Below are 24,677 nucleotides of genomic sequence, written 5' to 3'. Positions count from 1 at the left end.
ACACATGATGGTCTCTCTAGACTTTCTAGAATGTTCTCCCCTTGCTTTGCTTCTTCACCTAGCCAACTCCTATTGATTCCTTAACTTTAAGCTCAATTCCCATCCCTTAAGGAAGCTTCCTCTGACCTTCAGGCTGGGTCAGGGTCCCCTTCACACACTCTCATGGCACTTTGTATCTCTACTTCGCAGACACATCACAGTTGTCATCATCTGGTTAATGTCTCTCCGTCACCAGACTGTGAGTTCATGAGAAACTCTGGGCTGCTCACCGCTGTATTCCTAAGCACCTTTGGCAGTACTTCCCTTTAGAGACCCACCACAAATGTTTGTTGAGGCAATGAAATGTTTCAGTCATCCTTGACAGAAGGACACAAGCTAAGTGAACATCAAGATTCTGTTTTGTTTTGGGGCAGGAGTCAGGCAGTTTGGTTGTGGTCACATTGTTCATCTCATGCTGGCCCGAAGTCTGACTGGCAGATACATATGTTTTGATTGATTAAAAAATGGACACTGAATGAACTGTTACTTAATTGGAGGGACTCTGTTAGAAGTGAAGGACACAGGTGGCAGAGGCAGCTGGTTGTGTTGGAATTCGAGTTCCTCGACCGGCGGAGCTGGATGCTGAGGTTGGACCTGCCGTGGAACCTCTGAGCCTCAGTCTTGTCTGTGAAGTGGGGCTCAAAAATCCCTACCTCGTGGGGCACGTATGAGAATGATGTGGGATAAGGAACAGAAGCGCCTAGCAGGGTACCTGGCACACAGTAGGTACTCAAGCAGGGGTACCTGGCACATAGTAGGTGCTCAAGACAAAAAAGGTTAGTTCTTGGCTTTTTTCTTTTTCTCTCTTCTCTCTTTCCTATCTCCTTCTGGAAGCACCTTGCTTTACATTTTCCTAAATCCAGGCTCGTTAAGGGAAAACTGGGCTCAGGCTTCCTTAGGGTTGTCAACATGGGCATCCACAAACTCTGGCCCAGATGCCCCCAACCCTTCCCTGGCCTTGAGCCCCTGCCTGCTTAGAGGGCCGAAGGTGAGGACTCCTTCACATACAGGTTCTGGGACCTGGGAGCAGCTGAGGAGAGCCTGAGCAAACAGGATTCACAGTGGACCTTTTTTTCTGACTGATGTTAATTGTGTGAAGGTTGCTCAGGGCCTCTGCGAATTCATATCAGTGTTCTTTTTGTGGGACAAGCTTGGGACAGACAAATGCCCACCCACCAGGGGAGAGCCTGGGGCATCAGGGCCTGCCTCTGTTGCTTCTCCTTGGAGGGAAAGGCGCTTCCAGGGCTCGGCAGGTTTTCAATCACTACGGTCCCAGCTTCCTTGGAGGAGATCACAGCAAGCTAGGCAAGGCCTCCATGCAGCCAGCTGGGCTGCCCTGGGTCAGCTGTCTGTGTGGGCCTCTCTCTTTCCTCAGGTCTCCACGTAGGGCCTTAGTTCTGCCCAGATCTGGGCCCCTCCAGGGCAAGGAGCATCCTTTCAGACTCAGCCCTGTGACGCCTCCTGAACAAGGCCTTCGTGACCTCTCCCAACCTTCAGCTGTGGGAGGGGGTTGTGCCCCTTCTCTGGTTTTCTGGAACCACTGAGATCCTCATCATAACATTTATCCTCTTGGCGCGTACACGGCTGCCATGATGATGTCACTTATATATATTCTGATATATGGTGCCCCCTAAATGTGTGCAAAGGGCTGCTCTGGAATGGCAGAACTCTGTTTTTTGTCCACCTCCCCCCAGCTCTCCCCCCCGGGCATTCCACAGGGTGGGGACTGGCTGTATAGGGCTGGCACATCGTGGGGAATGAACTACTAATTTACTGAATGGTTAAAGAGGTGGGCACCAGGTGCCTGGCACGGCGCCAGCTTCCTGCTCCCCGCTGGTCCTGTGTGAGAGCACCTCCTCCCCCCACTCCTGCTACGTCGTCCTATGCTTCCCTTCCTATCATTTGGAATTTGGTTTTTCTCCCACTGAGCAGAATCCCAGCGTTGCCCGGGTTGCTGCTGTCTTCATCAATGCCATCATTAGTGTAGAGACTACTCCAGAGACTAGCTGGCCGAGCCTTTCTTCATAAACCACTTTCATGTGGCTGGTGAGAACTCTGCTCCAAATCTTCCATCCTTAAAGGAGGAGTGAAACCAGGGCCCGCTCAAGGAGCTGCGTGGGATTCAGTGCAGCTGGAGTGAGGTGCACAGTAGGGAGGAGCAAGACGTGAGCCCTGAGGAAGAGGCAGGGGATGGGGTGTGTTCGGCTCCCGGGGGCCTCACAAAGCAATCCTGGAGGCTGAGAGGTCATGGCGGGATTCTAAGGAGAGGAGGACACAATCAGATTTGGATTCTTAGAAGATCACTCCAGTGACAGCATAATGGAAGAGGGAAGAGTTGAAATAGTCCAGGTGAGAAAACAGGGTGGTTGGAACTAACAGTGGGGGTCAGGTGGAGACTGATTTGTGAGATATGAAGAAGGTATAATCCATAGGACTTAGTGACTTTTTTTGCATATGATGAATTCAAGGTCCATTTTGCATATGATGAGTTCAAGGTCCATGTATGCCCGCCACAGAGAGGTGTCCAAGAAACCGATGGATGGATGATCTATCTACTTACCTATCTACATATCTGCCTACTTCCTACGTACATACATATCTGCCGGGGGGAGTGGTCGTTTAGACAGCCATCAGCACACCCTTGGTCACCAAAATGCAAGGGAGGATGAAATCTTGACGGGACAGAGTAGACAGGAAAGAGATGGGGACTGACAATGGAAGCCGGGGGGAATCGAGCTTTCCGTGAGTCAGACTGGGCCTTGGGTAAGTACACCTGCGTGTGAAGGCATGTTTGACCTGTGCTGAGAACATGAGTGAACACGGAATGGTTAGTCATGATGTCTGGTTCTGTGGTATTAGAACCACTGGGGAAACAGAGACCAAGCTTGTTTCCCTGAGAAGATATGGGCAAGTATGGTACCCCACACATGGGCGGTGCACTGGACCTGCTCGTCCACCCGAGAGGTACCCCTGACTTTACCGACATAACTGGCAGGCGGTGGCCAGGAGCTGGGGGGCTCTGAGTACAAGGCTAGGACAGGGCCGGGCATGGCCAGGGTCTGGTTGCTACTTACACATTGAGAGGCTGCCAGGCTGGCCACTGAGCTTTGGCTTTGATGACGGTGAGGACCTCATCACTCTGCAAAAAAGGACCAGAGATATTTAGTGAGGAGAGCCAGGCTCCCGGGAACCAGAGAGTTGTGACATGGTGACACTGTCCACCCCACTCCCTTACCTGCCGCTGCCGCTCCACCTGCCCGGGTGTGGAGCCATCCCTCTCCAGGGTAGGGCAGCCCCGGGTCTCAGCAATCCCAGGGGCTGGGGGGCTGAATGACCACTGTGTCCTGTGTGTGCTGCATGCTGATGGGCCCCCTGAGCCACACGTTGGTTTCTGGCTCCATCCACCCCTCCCCCACCATAGCCACAGCTCAGACCAGCATTCTGCTTCAGATGGCCAGACTTCTGGAGGGCAGGTCACGTGCTCTGCGTTCAGGCACTGGCTACACGAGGAGCTGCAGTGTAGCCAACACCCGCTCCAGAGGACTGTCCTTCCCGAGGCCTCCCCTGCTCTTGAGACCCACACGCCTGATCAGACTCCCTTGGACAAGGAGGTCAGAACAAAGTCGGGGGCCAGTACCTCTCATGCCCCTCATATTATTCTGCTCTATTTTGCTTTGGACAATGTGCAGCATGGGAGCTTAAAATGATTTTTTTGAGGAAGAATTTGATAATTAGCATTTTGATGGAAAGCATTAAGTCATCCTCGAGGGGCAAACATCAGAACTTTGTTGATCTTGCTTAACTCTACAGTTCGTTCGGGTTTTTATTTTCAATCACACATCGGGACAGAGGAGCACCATAACCTTTTCAAGGCTTAAGACTTCCACAGGCCCAGATTTGGCTTTGGCTGGGGACCTTCCCTGGAGTGGATTCAGCTGGTCCTGGATCTCCTCTTCCCCTGGCTGGGCCCAGCGGGGCTCAGACCACTGTCCACTATGCCAAGAAAAACCCAGAATGTCATCAGCTGAGGAAGGAAGAACTTTGTTGCCGACTGAACAGGTCCCCGAGTTGCAGGGGGCAGAGACTTGCCTGGCTGGCTTACAGCTCTGCCCTAGTCCTTAGAGCCATGCCTGGCTTAGTGCTTAGAACATGCTGAGGGTGAACTGGTGAACTTCTCAGTTGGTGGGTACCATGCCCAGAAAATCCCACAGCCCTGAGGAAACTGGAAGGAGGTCAGAGGTGTCCCCAGACTCAGGCCCAAAGACTATGAAAAGCCTTCTGGCCTGGAGCACCTCACCCGCAGCCCATGGGGTGGGGGACCCTCAGAGGACAGGAGCTCAGCCAGATCCAGCTTGGTCTGCGCACCCACAGACGGTTTTGGGGACAAGCTGGCAGAGCCTTGAGCTCAGGCGTCCCTGACGGTTCCCTCTTTTGGTCAGAGGAAAGAATCTTTGGAAGCAAAGACACCCCCACATTCACATGGCTGCAAGGAGAGGATTTCTAAGTCCCAACTGAGTGGTTTACATGGCTCACGGGAGACCTGGTTATTGGTTGGGAACGACTCCCTCACTCATTTCTAATAAATATCTGGTGAATGGCTGAGAGAGGCTGTCTAGCATGAAGTCACGCGTGAGACATGACGCCAGCACCAGCTCTCCTGTGACCTGGTTCCCGTCTCATCTCATATGTCCCATGTCCTGCGCTGAGCCCTGTCTCTGATGCCAGAAGCCCACTCCTCCTCCAGCTGCCTCCAGTCCTCCATCCTCCCACCCCTCACAGCGGCGGGCTCCCAGATCCCCTGCACTCACGGTCTGCAAGTCCTCTGAGCCCTTCCACAGCTTCCACACCTCCCTCCTTCCCCCCAGCGCGCCCTCCACGCTGCTGCAGATCCAACCACCCCCAATCCCTGCCTCAGCCCTTCAGCGGCTGCCCACAGCTTCCATGATAATGTCTAAATTCCTGAGTCCCCTGCATGGTCTTCATCATCTAGCTCTGGGATACTTGATTTTCCTTCGATTTTACATATACAGAATATTGCATAAGCAGAATTGTACATGCTTACTGCAGACAAATTTAGCATCCCAGAAGCACACAGTGTGAACGTGGAGCACATTCCACCCCAGCATCTACCCAGCCTTCCGCCTCCTTCTCCAGAATGTTACAGTTTGGTGTGTATCGTTCCAGACCTTTCACTATGCATATGCAACGACGTGTGTGTGTGTGTGTGTGTGTGTGTGTGCACGCATGTGCACGTGTGCACGTTAGCTGGAGCTCTTCCCACAAAAACTGCATCATACTGAATAACTTACTCTGCACCATGCTTTAAAAATTTTTCCTTAATATCCTATCATGGGAAACTTTCTGTGTCAGTAGATAGGGCATTATAGCAATCCTTTTGTTGATTTTAGTGTTGGAGATCTTCCAATTATGGTCAACCAAGTGAAGACGTATAAAAGCGAAATCCAAGATAGGAGAGCTGAGTAACGAGATACTGTCTGATGACAATCCCTTCGCCCTTGAAGAAATACTTGACTGAGAAGTAAAATCAATGCGGGTGGAGTTAAGATGGCCACCAAGTTAGCTGGCCCTGCAGACTTAGCTTGCATTATCATGAGATCTTGGTTTTCAAGTCCCAACTCATGACCTATTGATTTTACTTTTGCGGTATATCACTCCACAAAAGTTGTTTGGGCCCTCCATTAGTGTTTATTTATGGTGATGAAATTCCCCCTGTAATTTTGAGAGCTACGGAGGCTCCGAGGATGGTGGACCCACGCGTGTGGGCGTTGGATCAGCTTCTCGCTGTAAATTGTTTCATCTGGTGGTTGGACGCCAACTGCATGGTCCACAGCGTGTTTTTCCTTGTTTGGGATCATTTGTGTTTTTCAATCATATAAGGAAGCAGGAGCATTATGGAAAATTTACTTCAAAAGCTAAACATTTTTGAAGCATCAGAATGCTCTTGGTAGAACCTGAATGCTGCAGGATTGGAGGGTGTCTGGCTTGTCTGTTCATGGCCGTATCCGGTGCTGTGGATACTCAGCAAGGCCTTTGGTGTAGAGTGGAATTCCATAGCGTGGACGTTCCGTGATTTACTTAACCAGCGTTATTGGTGGATCTTTGTTTCCACACTTGACGCTATGATGAACACTTGCATATGTATTTCTTTGTTTACAAACCCAAGGCTTCCTGTGTTATAGATTGCCAGGAATGGTTAAAAGATGAAGCAAATTTATAATTTTGGTAGGACCTACCAAATCGTGCTCCAAAAACCTGTACCAATTTACACCCCCGCAAGACTGTATATGTGCCCATGTTGCCACAACTTTGGGCTCACTCCGTACTATCAAGCTTTTTAGTGTCTACTGAGCCAGCGGGTGGGAGAGGAATGTGTTTGGGAGCATAAACTCTAGAATCACATCTCAGTTCAAATCCAGACCCCACTGTTAGCTAGCTAGCTTGCCCTTTGGCAAGACTCTTGACCTCTCTTAGCTTTCTCATCTGTGAAATGGGATTTAAAAAGAGTCTCTCTCCTGGGGCACCTGGGTGACGTGGTGGGTTAAGCATCTGACTCTTGATTTTGGCTCAGGCTGTGATCTCAGGGTGGTGAGATGGAGCCCCGGGTCGGGCTCTGCGTTCAGTGGGGGGGTCTGCTGAGATTTTCTCTTTCCCTCTCCCTCTGCCCCTCCCCCCCTAAAATAAATACATCTTAAAAGCAAAAACAAAAAGAGTCTCCACTACATGAGGTTGTTGGGGGACTAAATGACATAATTCACAGAATGTGTTAATACCGGTCCCGAATGAGCATATATTAGCTACTATTCTTACTCTCATTTACATTCAGGCCAAGCTGGTATGAGAATCAATTTGTACTGCTTGAGTACAGATTGTGAAGCACATAGCTGCATCTCTAAACCCACAAAGCCTCGGGAGAACACTCCCTCACTTAAAGCCAAGCTCTGAGTCTCAGGGAGCATATGATGGAGGTTTATGTAGCTGGGTGAGCCTCGGATGGGGCTGCTGGGGGGGCTGGGCATTTTCCATTCTGAAGAATGAAGGACTTAAAGTCAGAGTAAGCAATCCAAACTTTGGACTTAAATGAAAAGCTTGTTTTAACAAGTCTCTAAGGCACAGAAAGGATCTTTCAAGAATCCTTAGAGCCCTTCTACATCTCCCATAGGACTCCTTTCAAACCAAGTATTTCAGGGTATTCACAGTTCTTGCCTCTTCTGTATGACATTAGCACTTTTCCAGAGATATGCCAATTAAAATAAAAAGCCCCAAAGAAACCACAGGTCACTCATGTCCATCTTCATGGGGGATGAGTTCTTTCGTTTTGCTTTTGGTAAAAATATTGTGAAGATATTACAGCCGTACCCAGACTTCAGAGGCCCCGACACCAACTGGGAATCACACAGCTCCCAATGGGCCACAGGCTCAGGTCAGATCTGGAGGAAGGAGGGTCGTGTTGGGGGGGAAACAGGCCAGGGACAGGTTGGAGGTGGAAATCACATCGGTATTAGGAGATATCAAGTCTGAGCAGAGCAGAGAGTAAGAATGTGGGTGTGAGGGATCGGGCAGGGGCTGGTGTCAGAACCAACCCCACCCAACATTGACCCTCCCATGCCCTCCAGAGCCAGCACCCAATGCTGGAGGGCTCTGGGCATCTCAGCCATGCCCACAGTGAAAGGCCAGGGTCTGTCACCTCCTCTCCGCCTTGTTCCTCACCTCCTCACCTCGTCTCTGCCCTCTGTGCCCGTGCCTGCCTGAACCCTCACCTCCCAGTCCCAAACCACAACCTCTTTCCTCATCCTAAATCCCCCTTTGCTGCTGCAGGCACTGAGCATGTCCTGCCCTAGACCTACAGTCTGGGAGTCAGTCTAGATGACCTGCCTCCTCCCCGCAGGAAGAGAAATGGGGCGCAGTCCATAATCAGAGAGGGAAAGTGATCAAAGCAAGTAGAAATAACAACAGTAACAACAGTGATCTATTGCTTCGATGTGCTAGGCATCTTGCTAATTACCTTCATAGAGCATTTTATTTAATCCTTACAATACATTTGCAAGGTAGGTAGGTGTACACGTTTTAATCCTCAGAAACACATTTATTTGGCCAAATTAGTTACCCAACTGGTCAATGGCAGAGCTAGAGTTCAAACCTCAGTCTGACTCTGGAGACCACACTCGTCACCCTGTCACCCTGTGCAGCCAGGCAGAGGGAAGCTGGGAGGCTGAGCTGTGGTACAGAAAGGCCAGACACTCGTGGAAGGTCGGGGCACCGCTGCTCACCCGCACCTCTGCTGGCCCAGGGCATGTCCTAGCCTACTCTGAGCTCTGAACGTTACAGCTGCACTCGGACAGTGTTCATGATACTGGCGGTGTTAATGCTGCCCCGAGAACTGGTTTTGATGCCGAGCAGGGGAGGCACAGGGTTCTTGAGCTGGAGAGGAACTACTCCCAAAGGGGGGATCCCAATGATATTAAATGCACATGCAGTGATCCACATACTCGCACAGAGAGCCCCCCACCCCATCGCGCACTTCCTTGCACTCATCAGCTTGTTTCTTAGGAAAACCTTTGGGAATAGCTATCATCTCATTTTGCAGACGACGAAACGGAGGTTCAGAGAAGTCACGTGACTTGGTGAAGCCCACCCAGGAACCATGGTTCCCACATGGATACGTCTGACTCCAAAATTCCTGCTCTTTTCACTTGGCCCATTCTTCCTCCATCTTGCTCTCGTCCCTCTTCCATTTTGTTCGTTTTTCAGCAAGAGCGTGGCTGCCCCTGGCTGACAGTTTTCCCCAAAGAGTCCCTGCTTTGAGGCACAGGGTCACCCAGATCCCTCTGTGAGGGCTGTGCTGGCATCTTATGTAAAGACTCTGGCGCACGGTGCTTGGCTCCATTGTTTGCTTCTCTCCTTTCCCAGAATTCCCACTTACCACCCATAAAAAGTATCAACCCTGATGGCTTCCATGTCTGAAGGGAACTTTTCATCCCTTGGTGGGCGTCCTGGTGATGAGCAGCAGGAAATGAGCCGTTTTATGAGGTGATAATGGAGCCATGAGCATCTTTAAAATCAATTGTGCCCAACGTCATAGTTTCCCATCGTTTCGACAGGCTTCGGGTTTATTGGGTCATAAATAAAAACAGATGGTTCACATTGGTGGTGCTCTCCGGCTCTCCCGTGGGCTCATGAGGTCCACGCTGCCGAACTCTGAGGTAGGCAGGCAAATGGTTCCCATTTCTCAGATGAAGGAACTGAGATGCCCCCTTCCTCTGATACTGCTCTGGGCGATCACCAAACACCTCACCGCTGCCAAGGGTCAGTGCCCAGCTCTTCGCTTCCATGACCCCTCAGCAGTGCTGGACACAGCTGGTCCCTCCCTCTGCCTTGAAGCACTTTCTACCTGGCTCTGGCACCTGCCGCCTCTCCATCTCTTCTCACCTCACTGGCCGTTCCTTCTCAGCCTGCCTTTGAGACCCCTCTTCATCCATGGGTTCAAGCCCTCGATCCTCTTCCACATTGCTTTACCATTTCGGCTTGTCTCATGCTTTAAAATATCACCATGAAAACACTGATGACGACTGAAGTTTAATCTTCTACCATATGTATCAACTGTTGAACATTTCCATCTGGATGTTGAACTGGTGTCTCAAACTCAAACTCTCCCCAAGCCTGGCTGGCCCCGTTCTCCCCGGCCCATTCAGTGGCAATGCCATCTTTCTAGTTTCTCATCCCCGATGCTTCTTTCTCTCCCACTCCACATCTGATCTTTAAGCCATCCTGTCAGCTCCACTTCTAAAGTGTATTTGGGAGCCCACCACTGTCCCTCACCTGCCTTGCCACCACTGTGGTCCAAGCTGCCATCACTTCTCACCGAAATGATTGCCACTGCTCCCTGGCTGGTTTCCCTGCCTCCTCTTTGGCCCTCCTCTGGGCTCTTCTTCACCCAGCAACCATGTCATGCCATTCCTCTGCTCAAAATCCTCCAACGGCTTCAACCCTCACAGCAAATGGGGACCTTCCATGGCCCCCACGGCCCTCCCTGACCAGCCCCCCGCCCCTGGTCACTTCACTGACGCTATCCCTTAGGGCTCTGTCCCTCGCTCCGCTTGTTTTGGCAATTCTGGACAGCTTGTGTGTCCTCGAACACGCCGGGCACGCTTAGCACTTGCTGTTCTCTGCGCCAGGAACGCCGTCCTCCAGGTATCGCAGCACCCGTTCCTTGCCTCCTCCAGGTGTTTGCTCAAACGCCACCTTCTCTTGGGGTCTTCCCTGACCCCACTACTAAAAATAGCAATCCCATGGGGCTCCTGGGTGACTCGGTTGGTTAAGTGACCCAGTCTTGGTTTCGGCTCAGGTCATGATCTCAGGGTGATGAGATCGAGCCCCGTGCTGGCCTTCGCGTGGAGTCCGCTTGGGGTTCTTCCTCTCCCTCTGCCCCCCCTCCCCCCACCCCCTTACCCCGTTTACGTGCGTAAGCTCTCTCTCTCTTTCTCTTGCTCTCAAAAAAATAATTAAAAAATAATGGCAATCCCATGCTGGCTCCTCAACGTGGCCTGCCCCCATCACACTATCTGATAGTATTTTCTTCATCACATTGGTCACTGTCTGATACACTATCGACTTTGTTATTTACTCTTTTAAAAACGATTTATTTATTTATTTTTTCAGAGAGAGAGAGAGAAGAGGGAGGGAGGGAGGGAGCAGGGGGAGGGGCCGAGGAAGAGAATCCTAAGCAGATTCTGAGGACCATGGAGCCCGACATGGGCTCCATCTCATGGCTCTGAGATCATGACCTGAGCTGAAACCAAGAGGCGGAGGCTTAACTGACTGAGCCACCCAGGCGCCCCCCCACCCTTTTTTTTTTTTGAGAGAGAGCATGTGCACAAGCAGGGAGCAGAAAGTGAGGCAGAGAGAGAGAGAGGGAGAGAGAGAGTCTCAGTGCAGAGCTGGACGTGGGGCTTGATCTCACGACCAGGAGACCATGACCTGAGCAGAAATGAAGATCGGATGCTTACCTGACTGAGCTACCTGGGCGCCCCTGCTTATTTACTTCTTATGGTCTATCTCTCCCTGGTAGAATAGGGGCCCCCTGTGGGCAAGGGCTTTCCTCTGTTTTGCTCCATGCTGTACTATCAGTATTTAGGACCATGCTTGGAACGTGCTCAAGCAATATTTGTTGAATGAATGAAAGGCTGTGAACAGGAAGGGCTGGTGTCCTCTGAGGCTTGGTCCGTCAGCACTTGGTGAGCCCTAACAGTGTGAAGTGAAGCTCAGAGATCTCAGCACGGAGCTGCCGGGCCTGGGCTCTGGCAGGGCAGGGGAGAATGCCAGCCAGCCAGCTCTGCTGGAACTGCCTGAACTGGAGGGAGAGGGAAGGGCCAGGACAAGGGGCTGCATTAGGAACCATGGTCAGAGCTCACAAATTCTGAGTATGCCTCTGGCAGACACCTAGTGACCCGGGCTGGCCATGCATAAGGGCCCCAGCGAGCCTCACCCCTGGGGCAGCAGCTGCCATCACAAGCCACTGTCTGATCCGCTATTTCAAAGCCAGAGAGGGTATCTGAAGCCCATTCACAGATCCCCAAGAAGATGATGTGGTTGCACAGAAGCATTTCAAATTCAATTTCTTTTTAGTTCTTTTCAAACACAGCCTGTAATTCCGATGGGAAAATTGTATAATGCCTGTAGATAACCGTTTTCCCATGAGACGGTTTTGTGAAAGCAGCTTGGCATTTCTGAAGCCGGAGGGGAAGGGCCCGTCAGAGCCCCCTGGGTCTGCCCCACTGCCCCTCCACGTGCAGCTGACTCTGGCAGGTGGGGCGCTCTGAGGACGGGCATCACCCCGTGACCTGCGCGAGAGGGCTTTCCTTCTGTGTGCTTCTATTAGCCACAGGCATCGATTTGGCTTGTCCTTTGGTGACCGAAGTGTCAATCCTGGGTTTCACCTCATTTTCCGGACTTTTTCGTTTTGTCCTTTGTAATGCTCATGAAAGTCCGCCCCAGGGAGCAGAGGGAGCTGGGGAGGTTGATAGGGAACATCTGTCTCTCCATCCCACCAGCCCCTCTCAACCTGCTCTCCCCAGGCCCTCTTCCCCACCTTCCACCCCGTCTCCAGCAATCAGAAAAAACTACGTGTCACGGCCAGAGCAGAGAAGTAGAAAAGGGGCTGAGATTCTGACATCGCATGGGACAGGGTACCTTCAACAGAAGCTGTCTGCTTTTGAACGGGCAGGGGTTGCAAGGAAGCCCAGGCCAGGCCCAGCTGAAGGTGCCTATGACATAGCCTGTAAGGGCAGCGCCCCAACCCTCCACAGCTCGGCACTGGACACCCCTCGCCCCTCTTCCCTGCCTCTCCCACCCCCCACCCCACCCTCCTCTGGGGACAGCTCCAGTCCAGGTCTGGTCCCAGAAGCCAGAGGGAGAGCAGGGGTGGGGACTGCATCCTCCCTGTGCCCCCAGCATTGGCTTGGGTTAGAGAGGTGTGCAGGGGATGATTAAGGGATGAATAATGGGTGAGTTAATTAAAAGATTAATTAATGACAAACTAGAGGAAGCCTCTGGCCTGTGCAGCCCTCCCGGGGGTCCGAGGGCACTTCTTCTGAGTGCTGCGGGACCGGGATGTCGCCAAAGGGTCTGCAAACAGGACAGTGTGACTTGATTGATATGCTCAGAGGGCTCTGTGGACTGCTGCAGGAGAGTAAACACTAGTGGTGCACATGGGGGGGCAGCAGGGGTTGGCGGGGGGCAGGCAGGGGGCATCAGACCAGGAGAGAGCAAGGGGAGCTGAGGAGACAGTGGAGGCAAGGCATTATTTTAAAGAGAGACGCAGAAGGAGCGCTGATGGATGGGGGTTGTAAAACAAAGAGGGGTCAAGGATGACTCCAGGGGGAGGTGTCTTGTCAGCAGTTGGATATAGGGGGCTGGAGTTCAAGGGACAAGTCCAGGCTGGAGATATAAATTTGAAAGGCATCAGCTTATAGGTGGTAGTTAAAGTTACAGGACAGAGAAGCTGGGGAGTAGGCAGAGGCAGAGAAGAGGGTGAGGATAGCAAAGGGCCTAACACGGGACAGCCAGTGAGGCAGGAGGACACTAGGTTCTGTCCCAGGGCCTCTTCAAAGCTCTTGTGCTGTTCCCACTGTCCCCCTGCTGCCCCTGCTACCCCACTGTCCCCTGCATCCCCACTGTCCCCTGCATCCTCACTGTCCCCTGCTGTCCCCACTGTCCCCTGCTGTCCCCACTGCCCCCTGCTACCCCACTGTCCCCTGCATCCTCACTGTCCCCTGCTCTCCCCACTGCCCCCTGCTCTCCCCACTGCCTCCTGCTCTCCCCACTGCCCCCTGCATCCCCACTGCCCCCTGCATCCCCACTGTCCCCTGCATCCCCACTGCCCCCTGCTCTCCCCACTGCCCCCTGCATCCCCACTGTCCCCTGCATCCCCACTGTGCCCTGCATCCCCACTGTCCCCTGCTCTCCCCACTGTCCCCTGCATCCCCACTGTCCCCTGCTGTCCCCACTGCCTCCTGCTGTCCCCACTGCTTCCTGCTCTCCCCACTGCCCCCTGCATCCCCACGGTCCCCTGCTGTCCCCACTGCCCCTTGCTGTCCTTTTTGCTCCCCGCTGCCACCACTATCCCCTTGATACCCCCACTGTCGGCTGTTGCCCCCACTGTCCCCTTGCTGCCCCACCGCTGCCGGCAGGCTCCCTGCTCACTGCTGCCACCGCTGCCTCGCTGGTCACTGCTGCAAATGCAACCGAAGCTGGTTTAGGAAAGACAAGCGGGCGAGGCAGTACAGCTAGCAAGCCCAGACAGCTCTTTGGAGGAGTCTGCTGTGCGGGATATCGAGAAAACCGGCAGTAGCAGGAAGGACACATGATTATTCTTTAAAAGATGAGTGACGGGGCGCCTGGGTGGCATAGCGGTTGAGCGTCTGCCTTCGGCTCAGGGCGTGATCCCGGCGTTATGGGATCGAGCCCCACATCAGGCTCCTCCGCTATAAGCCTGCTTCTTCCTCTCCCACTCCCCCTGCTTGTGTTCCCTCTCTCGCTGACTGTCTCTATCTCTGTCAAATAAATAAATAAAATCTTTAAAAAAAAATAAAATAAAAGAAGAGTGACCTGATGGCACGTTTGTATGTGGAAGGGTATAATCTAATACCAAAAGAGAAAGGGCTGTGGTGGGAGAGAGGGTGCACTTGCAGGAGTGGGGTCCTTGAAAAGGTGAGAAGAGGCCAGAGCCAGACCCAAGATGGAGGGGCGGCCTTCCAGCCAGAGCAAGAGGAGGGAAGAGCAAGGCTCGGTGTGGTGGCTCCTGAAGGCTGAGGTTATGGGCATTGCCGGGAGTGGGGGGGTGGCTAGCAGATCCTGGAGGAGCACGCACCCTCTGCCAGACTCCATCATGGGGGCTGGAGACGGAGCCAGGAACAAGAGCGATGCCAATCCCTGTCTGGTGGAGCTTTCCTTCCCGGCAATGAACAGTTACAGCGTGCCACACTTTGATGGGCTCTCTGGGGACCAGAAAGCAGGGGAGGGTGTGAGAGAGGGTCAGGGCCGCAGAGATGGGGATGTGAGCACGGCTTCACTGACAAAGCCACTCAAGTATTCTTTTTTTTTTTTTTAAAGATTTTGTTAATTTATTTGAGAGAGAGAGAGAGAACACATATGAGCTAGGGGAGGGGCAGAGGGAGAGGAAGAAGCAGACTCCCACAGAGCAGGGAGCCTGATTCGGGGCTCGATCCCAGGACCCTGGGATCATGACCTGAGCCAAAGGCAGACACTTAACCGACTGAGCCACCCAAACACCCCAACACGCAAGTATTCTGAGATACAGGTGCTGATGCAGGTGAGGAGGGCCAGGTAGGCGCTCTGTCAGGATGAAAATTACCTCACCTACTAAAATATGGTCTTTAAAATGAAAAAAAACAAATAATGTAACCATATTACAGGATGTTAAAGAGAAAAAGAGAGAGTGTGTGAGAGATGCAAAAAGAAATAACCCATATAACCCATAACCCAATAAGTCAAGCAGAGAAAGACAATTATCATATGATTTCTCTCATCTATGGAACATAAGAACTAGGAAGATCAGTAGGAGAAGAAAGGGATAAAGAAAGGGGGGTAATCAGAAGGGGGAGTGAAGCATGGGAGACTATGGACACTGAGAAACAAACTGAGGGCTTCAGAGGGGAGGGGGGTGGGGGAATGGGATAGACTGGTGATGGGTAGTAAGGAGGGCACGTATTGCATGGTACACTGGGTGTTATACACAACTAATGAATCATCGAGCCTTACATCAGAAACCAGGGATGTACTGTATGGTGACTAACATAATGTAATAAAAAAACATTTTAAAAAAAAGTTAAAAATTGAGCTACTCTATGATCCAGCCATTGCACTACTGGGTATCTACCCCAAAGATACAGACGTAGTGAAGAGAAGGGCCATATGTACCCCAATGTTCATAGCAGCATTGTCCACAATAGCTAAATTGTGGAAGGAGCCGCGATCTGCCCTTCAACAGATGACTGGATTAAGAAGATGTGGTCCATATATACAATGGAATATTATTCAGCTATCAGAAAGAATGATTTCTCAACATTTGCTGCAGCATGGACAGGACTGGAGGAGATAATGCTAAGTGAAATAAGTCAAGCAGAGAAAGACAATTATCATACGGTTTCACTCATTTATGGAACATAAGAAGTAGGAAGATCGGTAGGAGAAGAAAGGGAAGAAGAAAGGGGGGGTAAACAGAAGGGGGAATGAACCATGAGAGACTATGGACTCTGGGAAACAAACTGAGGGCTTCAGAGGGGAGGGGGGGTGGGGGAATGGGATAGACTGGTGATGAGTATTAAGGAAGGCACGTATTGCATGGTGAACTGGGTGTTGTATGCAAGTAATGAATCATGGAACTTTACATCAAAAACTAGGGATGTACTGTACGGTGACTAACATAATATAATAAAAAATATTATAAAATTGAAAAAAAAAGAGAAATAACCCATAATCCCACTGTCCTTGCCTAGCAGCTACGATCAAGTCATTGTTATATTTGTATGTTTTTCTTACATAGTTGAAATCCTAGCTCTCTGTCACACACACACACACACACACACACACCCATTTTCCTTACCCCTACCTTTTCTTTGCACAAGAGTAGCTAGATTATTATACAGACGAGTACACAAACTGTCTGTGCCCTGCTTTCTGCTTTAGTACACTTCAGAGATGGTCTTATTTGTGATACAGCTCCTTTAATGATGACTTCAAAGACCACAGAGCAGGACTGCTTGTGTGATGCAGTCGGTTAAGCGACTGACTCTTGGTTTCAGCTCAGGGTGTGATCTCAGGGTGCCCCGCACTGGCCCCCTGCTCAGCACAGAGGCTACTGAAGACTCTCTCTCTCCCTCTCCCACTGCCCATGCATGCTCTCTCTTTCTCAAATAAATACAATCTAAAAAAAAAAAAAAAAAAGACGACCGTAAAGCAAAGTAAAAAAAAAGATACAAAGCCTATATATGTGTGTTTTTACACTGCTGTATAGTCTTTGGGCTCATTATTAAAAGAGCTATATCACTAATGAGATGATCTCTAAAATACCCTATACGGAATTAGAAAGCAAGGTAGAAGCTTCAGGTACTGTCCTGTCAGCCTGTTTTGCTGGGTCCTTAAATATAATAACATTTCACTTCATCGTCTCCCCTCGTCCACTGATTTCCATAAAAAGCTCTCAAATTATTAAGTAATGAAGCTCCAAATGATCTAGATGGTGGAAAAAAAGGCGTGCCTGAAGGTGCTCAGAACGTTGGCATCAAATAGGATTCCAGAAAGGCTGCTTTCTGCAATAGTCCTATTTAAATGCAAAGGACAGTTGCAATGAGCTGTAAAAGCTTAACCCTTCTCATTCCTGAGACCCTCTACCCTCCATGTCCTCACAGAGGTTCGGGGACAGATTGGGGAGGTAACAGGAGACCTTGTGCCTTGCCGCTGACACTGCAGGGGTGTCCCTCCCGGGAATGTGAGAGGCTGGCCTCTGCCTGCCTTCCCTGGCTAACATGTTTCCCTGGCCGTGAAAACCAGCTTCTAGTTATAACTGTGGCATCGGGGACCAGGAATTAAAGAGCAGAGTGGTGGGATAAGTCAGACCAACATTCAAATCCTGGCTCAGCCACTTACATGCTGTGTAAGTTTGGAGAAGTCACTCATCTTCTCTGAGCGGATTCCTTGTGTGTAAAACACGGATTTATTGAGCTCTTTTTACAGGTCAGAGACTCTGCTGGGCACGGGGCATAGGGCAGTGGACAAGATGACAAAGTCCCCGCTCTTGTGGGCATGTCCTCTGGTAGAGTAATCATAGTATGTGAGGATTGAGGGAGATGGCGTAAGTGAAGGGCCAGGCGAATGGCGATGAAAGGGTCACCGTGGTTACTTAGTTACCCGCGCATGTCTCCATGCCCCTTCCTTCCGTGTAGTTGTCCACTTGTGGCCACTTATCCCTGTCCCTTCAAGCAACTCCTCCTTTGAAAGGCCTAATATATTTTTTTTGAGTAGAAATGTGTATATTGAAGGTGTACAACACCATGTTTTGATATACGTACATAGGCCTACCTTGGGAGTACCGTGGGTTCGGTTCCACACCACCGCAATAAAGCCAGTATCACAATAAGGGGAGTCAAATGAAGTTTTTGCTTTCCCTGTGCATATAAAAGTTATGTTCATACCACCCTGAATTCTGGTAAGGGTGCAATAGAATTATGTGTAAAAAACCAATGTGCATAATCAAAAAAATACATTCTTGACAAAAAGGCTAACCCATCATCTGAGCTTTCAGAGAGTCACAATCACTGATCACCATAACAAACATAATTGTAGTGAAAGAGTCTGAAGAGAATTACCAAAAAGTTACCAAAAAGAAAATGTCCGAAAAGTTGGCAAAAATGCCCAAGATGCGACACAGAGACATGAAGTGAGCAAATGCCATTGGAAAAGTGACGCCGAAAGATTTGCTCAATGCAGCGTTGCCGCGAACCTATTTGTGAAAAAAAAAAAAAAAGGCAGCATCTGGGAAGCACAGTAAAGTTAAGTGCAGTAAGATGAGGTGCGCCTGCTCCTAGTAACATGGGTACGGCGCTCAAGCCCATTATCACAGTCATCTCTTCACATCGTTGCCTTTTTGTTTTTTGGGGGGAGAGCGCTCAAAATCTACCCTCTCAGCCAATTTCCAGTATACAATACAGTATTTTATTTATTTTTTTAAAGATTTATTTATTTATTTGAGAGAGAGAGAGAAAGAGGGAGCACCAGTGTGGGGAGGAGCAGAGGGAAAGGGAGACAGGAATCTCAAGCAGACTCCCTGCTGAGCTTGCTGCCTAATGTGGGGCTCGATCCCACAACCCTGAGATCATGACCTGATCCGAAATCAAGAATCAGATGCTTAACCCACTGAGCCACCCAGGCGCCCCCAATACAGTATTTTAAACTATAGTCATGGTGCTGTACATTAGGTCCCTAGACTTACTCATCCTACGTAACTATCACTTTGTACCCTTTGCCCAACATCTTCCATTCCCCCACTTCCCTGCCCTGGCGATGCCTTCTTGTTACCCCTGGATCCTCTTTTTCCATCACCTCAACCACGTTGCATTATTAATATTTGCATAAGTATTTGTTCACTTATGTGTCTTTCCCACCAGAAGGTATCAAGCAAAGCACCCATCTTTCAGGGGGTGTTTAATCAAATATACCGAATGTCCAGTAAATGAAAGGTTTATTCTCCCCATTCTCTTTCTTTGAGGGTTATATGATCTAGCAGTGCAGGCAACTCCAGCAGCCGGGATGCGTGTGTGTTTAGGTCCCACTGCTGCTCTGTACGACTTTACCGAGGAACGTGATGCTCTCCCCAGATCCCTCCTCAGCGGCTGGCAAAGCTGCGAAAATGCTGCCCTTAGTTGTCAGTTCTTTCTGGGGATTGCATTGGCTGGCTAAAGCCGCCTCACGTGAGTTGGCAGAGGTCTTCCTTGGGCTTGCAATGCAGCTCAGCCTCTCCTTCTGCCCATTTCTGACTGCCACCTCTCCCCCGCCCCCTCGCCACCCCCGGTGTGGTTCCCAGGAGCGGTCCCTAACTTCACGCATGCCAATCTGGACTCCGCCTGCTGCTCAGAGAGCCCAGCTGCTTCAGTTAGTGGATAAAGAGAGGCAGAGTTAGCATATCAATGACATTCTCGCTGGGTAAAGCCCAAATGATATGTGCGCCCTCAGTGGGTCCGTGGTCGGAAAGGTGAGTTCGGCCAAGGGACCCTGGTGTACAGGCACAGCCTGAAGGACCCAGTCAGGGCAGCCAGCCTCAAATCTGGATTGTGAGCAGTCGATTTCAACAAAACAGCATCACCCACCATGTTCAAGCAATGTTCCTAAATAGCATTTTAAAAGGTTTGTGGTTTGTGTTAGTATTATTATCCTTATTTTGCTTTTATGGTCATATGAGAGCTATAAGTGTAAAGAGTTAATATCCAGTTATCTTTGCACACATTTAAATAATATGATAATGAAAATAATTACAACTCAACCCTAGGGGTTTGTGAGCTTACACAGGCCCTTTAAAAAAGGTCCATACATTACTCGGGTTTGGGAATGTTCTAATTTTGCAAGAGCACGGTATGAAGCAGCTTGGGTTTTAGAGGCTCTGTGGTTTAAGTGTGCAACCTTGGACATGTTACTTAATTCTCTGAGCCTTGATTTTCTCATTCTGTAGAGTGGTCTAATGAGAACGACCTTACAGGGTTGTTGCAAGATATACATGAGCTATAAAAGAATGCAGAATACTTGCACAGGTCCTGACACATAGTAAGTGCTCAGTAAATGGCAGCAGGCAGGAGAGGCCTACCAGGAGAGAATGTACATTTCTCCAGGCCCTTTCTAAACCCGGCTTAGCAAAGCCCTGCTGTCTGCAACCATCCTAGAAAGATAGCAGGAGGATGAAATTTTAGGTAAGTTACTTCCGACGTGGAGTCAGAGTTAAATTTGCTTCAAAGTACAAGCAAGCAAACAAACACGAAAGCCCCAAGGTACTCAAAAGTGAAAGGTTAAAAATGGAAAACTAAAAAGAGCGTTGACCTAAATTTAAATTCAGAGAATTTTACACTGAAGGACCATTCAGTAAATATTCCCAAGGGAGGATGAACAACGGCCCCCTGCAAAATATCCATGTTCTAATCCCTGGAACCTGCGAATGTTACCTTATGACCAGAAGGACTTTGAAGATGTGATTAAATTAAGGACCTTGAGATAGGGGAGACTATCCTGGATTATTCAGGGGGCCGGCAATGTAAGTGTCCTTGTAAGAAGGAGGCACGAGTTTGACTATAGAAGACAAGAAGGCAATGTGAGGATGGAAGCAGACATTGGAGTGATGTGGCCACAAGCCTCCGAATGCCAGCAGCCACTGGCATTCGGGAAGAGGCAAAAAGCCTTCTGGAGCCTCCTGAAGGAACCAGCCTGGCTCCCACCTTGATGTCAGCCCTGTAAGACTCATTTTGGAGTTCTGACCTCCGCAAGAATAAGAGAATAAATTTACCTCGTCTTAAAATACTTAATCTGTGGTGATTTGTTGTAACAGCAATAGGAACTAATACTATCCCTATGGACCCTAGTTTCCCTTTGAATGAGTGGGTCTAGTGAAAATGAGGTAACTAAGACCAGTCGTTAGAAGGGAGGAGAGGAGAGAACAGCACTGAGTCTGAAGAGCCGATCCGAGTCCTATCTCTCGGCTTTCTAGCTGTGTGGCCTCAGGCCAATTGGTCAGCTTCTTGGAGCCTCCATGTCTCCAGCTCTACAGTGAGACTCAAATTAAGTCATAGGCTTCTTGTGAGGACTAATACACTTCATGTACCACAAAACTGTGTGACCTCTTTCCCTTATTATTATAATTACCTTTTTAAAAAAACTCAAGTTGAAATTTGTAATTAAGATGCTACCTCTTAGAAGACAGCCTAATGGTGCATAAAATGTCTTATCTGAGGCAACTCCATGAACATGGGACCTAGGCATGACCATTCAATGTTTTGGAGCAAGGAGCTGAAAATTTTCAGTTCTTGGACCTCTGTAGTTCCCACTGAATTTCACTAAACTTCACCCAGGCCCACCTGTAATTCCTTATTTTTACAACCCAGGTTGAGATGCCATAGTCACTTGGACTTCTCTTTGAGGAGATGCTTGTTTCCTTTAAAAAAAGAATATCAATAAGCCAATCACCTCTAACTATTGGGCGTTTTTCCTGTACCTGAAGCTTCCGGAAGTAAAAATCATGGAAAGAATCCATGCTTGAAGCCATCACAATAAAAACAACTATTATTTTTCAGACTCAAGACTCTTCCTATGTCTCTGGTCTGTCTTCATTGGCACAATCTTTTAAAGCAAAAGGAAGAAAATAAACACCTTAAAAGTTTGAAGTTGGATCCTCTCAACAATTTTTCCCCCCATTTGTAATTTAATTGAGCATTTCTCTACTCAGGTAGTAAGGAAAGAATTGCTGTTTTGATTGAAACTACATGTAGTTATGTTTTTTTAGAAAACATTTTTATAATGGATTTTTTTCTTATTACAAAAATATGTTCATTGTAGAACATTCAGAAAATTGAGATAGGCAAAAAGAATAGTAGAGACAACCTGTAATCCCACCACCCGCTGCTCACCACTGTTACTATTCCCATTTTAAATGGAAAAGCACACTTCAGTGGAATCACCAAAGCCGCTAATTCCAACAAGAACAGGAGCCTGGATTCTCTATTCTTCCACACGGTCAGGCCCCGCTGTGGGGTAGCGGAGCTTCCCCGGAAGTCCAAGAAATCACAGACAACACCTTCCATCCGGGGCTCTCTGAGAGGCCGCCCCACCGCTCTGCCCTCATCCCACCATTATATGAAGCCTGGGCCTCCTAAATCCTTCCTGCCTCCAAGGTTCCTCTCGTGCTCCCACTCCAGTCCCTCATGGGGACCTTTCTAGAGCATACATTGGACCAGCTCACCCTGTGTCTTAACATACTTCCTTTGGCTTAATAAATAATGTCCACAGTTTTTAGCATGGAACACAAAGCCCACGCTCTGGCTCTGCTTCCTCAATCCCTGTCACTGCCACCTTCTTCTTCAGCACCAAACTGGCCACCAAGCACTCGCTGTGATCTATGCGTTCGGTACTACCTTAGCTCCTCTCCACACCAACCGTCCTGTAAGGTGGGGGTTTCTGGATGAGGCTCAAAGGAACCCAACGATTCACTCCCCTGCATGTGGCTAATGAGCAAGAGAGCCAGAACCTGAGCTCGGTGTCCTCTCATGTCAAAGCATCAGCATTAGGATACTTATACCTGCTTCCCTACTGAACTACTTGAAGTTTCTTGAGCCAGACATGCTTTTTTTGAGCTACTAGACCTTTGCATAAACCACCATCTCCCCAAGGTGACTCTTAGCCCTTTCTCACCCAGCTAATGCCTCCTCGTCCTTTAGAATGCTGCTCAAGCCTTTGGCTTAGTGTAGCTGCCCCTCCTGTGTGCATCCAGGGTAGCTGATGTTGACCTCGGTCACAGGATCCACCTCACTGAACTGCAGTTACCCTTTTACAGGCATGTATCCGCACCCCCCACCCCTGCCCAGCTGTGAGTGCCTCAAGGGGGGAAACTGTATCTCATTCACCTCTATCTCCCTCTTTCCCACTGTCTAGCACAGGATTTGGGAGATAATAAATACATGTTGTTTAATAAATGAATGAATGGGCAGCAGTTCCTAGAGACTTCAAATAGGCTTCGACTGATCAAAACTTGATTTGCTTATAATGTTCCTGCCAGAAGTAGCTCAGAGAAATAAGGAAAATGAAACCCAGAATTCTTCGCCACCAGATCCCTTGCCAGGCTGGAGCCAGATGAAAGAGCCCATCATTTGTAACTAGCTGCTGATCCACAGCGGTGCACAGGGAGCTGGACTCCCTGACCTTTCCTTGTTATGTTTACCTCTTGTCACTTGGTCATTTTGTCATCAGGCTAAGGTCCAGTGGCAGGTGAAGGGTAAGAGACTATGCCACCCCAAAATATGCCTCTTTGGCACAAAGATTATTTTGAGAAACTGCAGACACAGGAGAAGCACTGAAAGTAGAATAAAAGTTACCCTTTTGCAAGGGAAAATTACATTTAGAGAGGGGCCCTGTACTGGCAAGAGAGCTATTACTAGAGATCGCATTTTCATCTGAGAGACTTATCTGCATCGCAGGGCAAATTTTGCTTATCATGTATTTCCTCTTCTCACCTTCCTGTGATTGCCTTCCTCCCCTTTGAAGCCCCAGACTCTCATGCCTTTTCTTAGCTCAGGATGGTATATAAGCCTCAATTACCTGGCTGCCTTTTAAGGTACTCCTGTATGTATAGACAGATAAACATATGTATGTAATTAATTTTTTTTCCTCTTGTTCATCTTTCTTTTATGACAGGGGTGGGTGGGAATGTCTTAGTCAAGAACCTAAATGGGTAGAGGAAAATTATTTTTCCTCCCCTACACAGGGCACCTGGTTTTGGAAATTCTTGAGAAGCAAAGAACAGAGGCAGGAGGGAGAACTGTGTGCAGTGAACTACATTTTGGGGAGTGGGGAGACAGGGGGGTAGGGGATTCGGGATGAGGGTGGGAGGTGCAAGGGTGGACATAGGACTGGGGAGCCTTCTCCCCAGTTTCATGTTCACAAAAGCCACAGATGAGAATCTGGCATGATTCCAGAGGTCACAGAGATACACCAAACAGTACTGAATGAAGAAGCACATCTTACAACTTTGAACATGTCCTGCTCTTGACCAACCAACCCCACCAATGAAGAGGTATAAACAAATATTTTTATAATTCTTGTAAATGATCTTGAGATTAGCACAATTTTATTGCCCTATATTTTTTGGTTACAGCATTACCCCAATTTTGTCAATCCTTTTATAGCATTTCCCCCCACTTTTTAATATGCCGAAAACTTTAAAAAAATGGGGATAACTTGATTTCTGAGAAGCCCTGTTTGTGTTGTAGGATCTGAGACCCCTGCTCCTTGAGCAGAGGCTGGTCTGCTCTGTGGACATAGGTAAGGAGTGGGTGGTACAGCATGTGGTGGCGCTGGCCTGCTCACGGAAGCTGATTATACACACCTTTGCCCAACTCTGTGTTCAGGGACATCATGTTAGTAGCTTGCATTTGGCCATAGTGGGGGTATTTACATGATAGAAATTGGCAAACACTAACTATCAGGGCTTTTCTTTTCTTTTTTCTTTTCCTTTTTTTTGAGAGCTGTTGGTTAAACATTTATTAGCCTATCACTGGTGGTGGGAGAGGGGATGGCAACTTTAAGCTGGAGGCCGATGGTACTTTTCTGGCTTCATGATAGTGAACATGAGGGAGAGGGAGTCACTACGCTCACCTGGTGTCAAGACGTAGGGAGCATCCAGATTCATGGGTGGGGGCTGAATGCCGGTGCTCCCCAAACCAGCTGTGCTTCAGAATCAGCTGAAGGCCTTTTAAGTCTACTTAATGTTCAGGTCCCACCTCGGAGCTCCTGAATTAGAATCTCTGGGTGGGGCACAGGGTCTGTAGTTTTAAAAGTGTTCGGAAAATGGTTCA

At 49.3% G+C, this 24,677-nt stretch overlaps 1 protein-coding gene across 2 annotated transcripts in view; it reads right to left on the bottom strand.

Annotated features, from left to right (window-relative positions):
- SPON1 (spondin 1) overlaps positions 1–24,677 on the bottom strand; it is a 253,714-nt gene that overhangs the window by 25,985 nt on the left and 203,052 nt on the right. For both annotated transcript variants that reach the window (XM_026486763.4, XM_057317497.1), the window contains exon 7: positions 3,114–3,178. In XM_026486763.4, coding sequence (XP_026342548.2) covers positions 3,114–3,178 — 65 coding nt within the window. The remainder of the gene's footprint in view (positions 1–3,113; positions 3,179–24,677) is intronic.

The sequence above is a fragment of the Ursus arctos genome, unplaced genomic scaffold (assembly GCF_023065955.2).
Source record: "Ursus arctos isolate Adak ecotype North America unplaced genomic scaffold, UrsArc2.0 scaffold_23, whole genome shotgun sequence".
NCBI lineage: Eukaryota > Metazoa > Chordata > Mammalia > Carnivora > Ursidae > Ursus > Ursus arctos.
The sequence above is the reverse complement of the archived record's forward strand: the minus strand, read 5'-3'. Positions and strand labels throughout refer to the sequence as shown.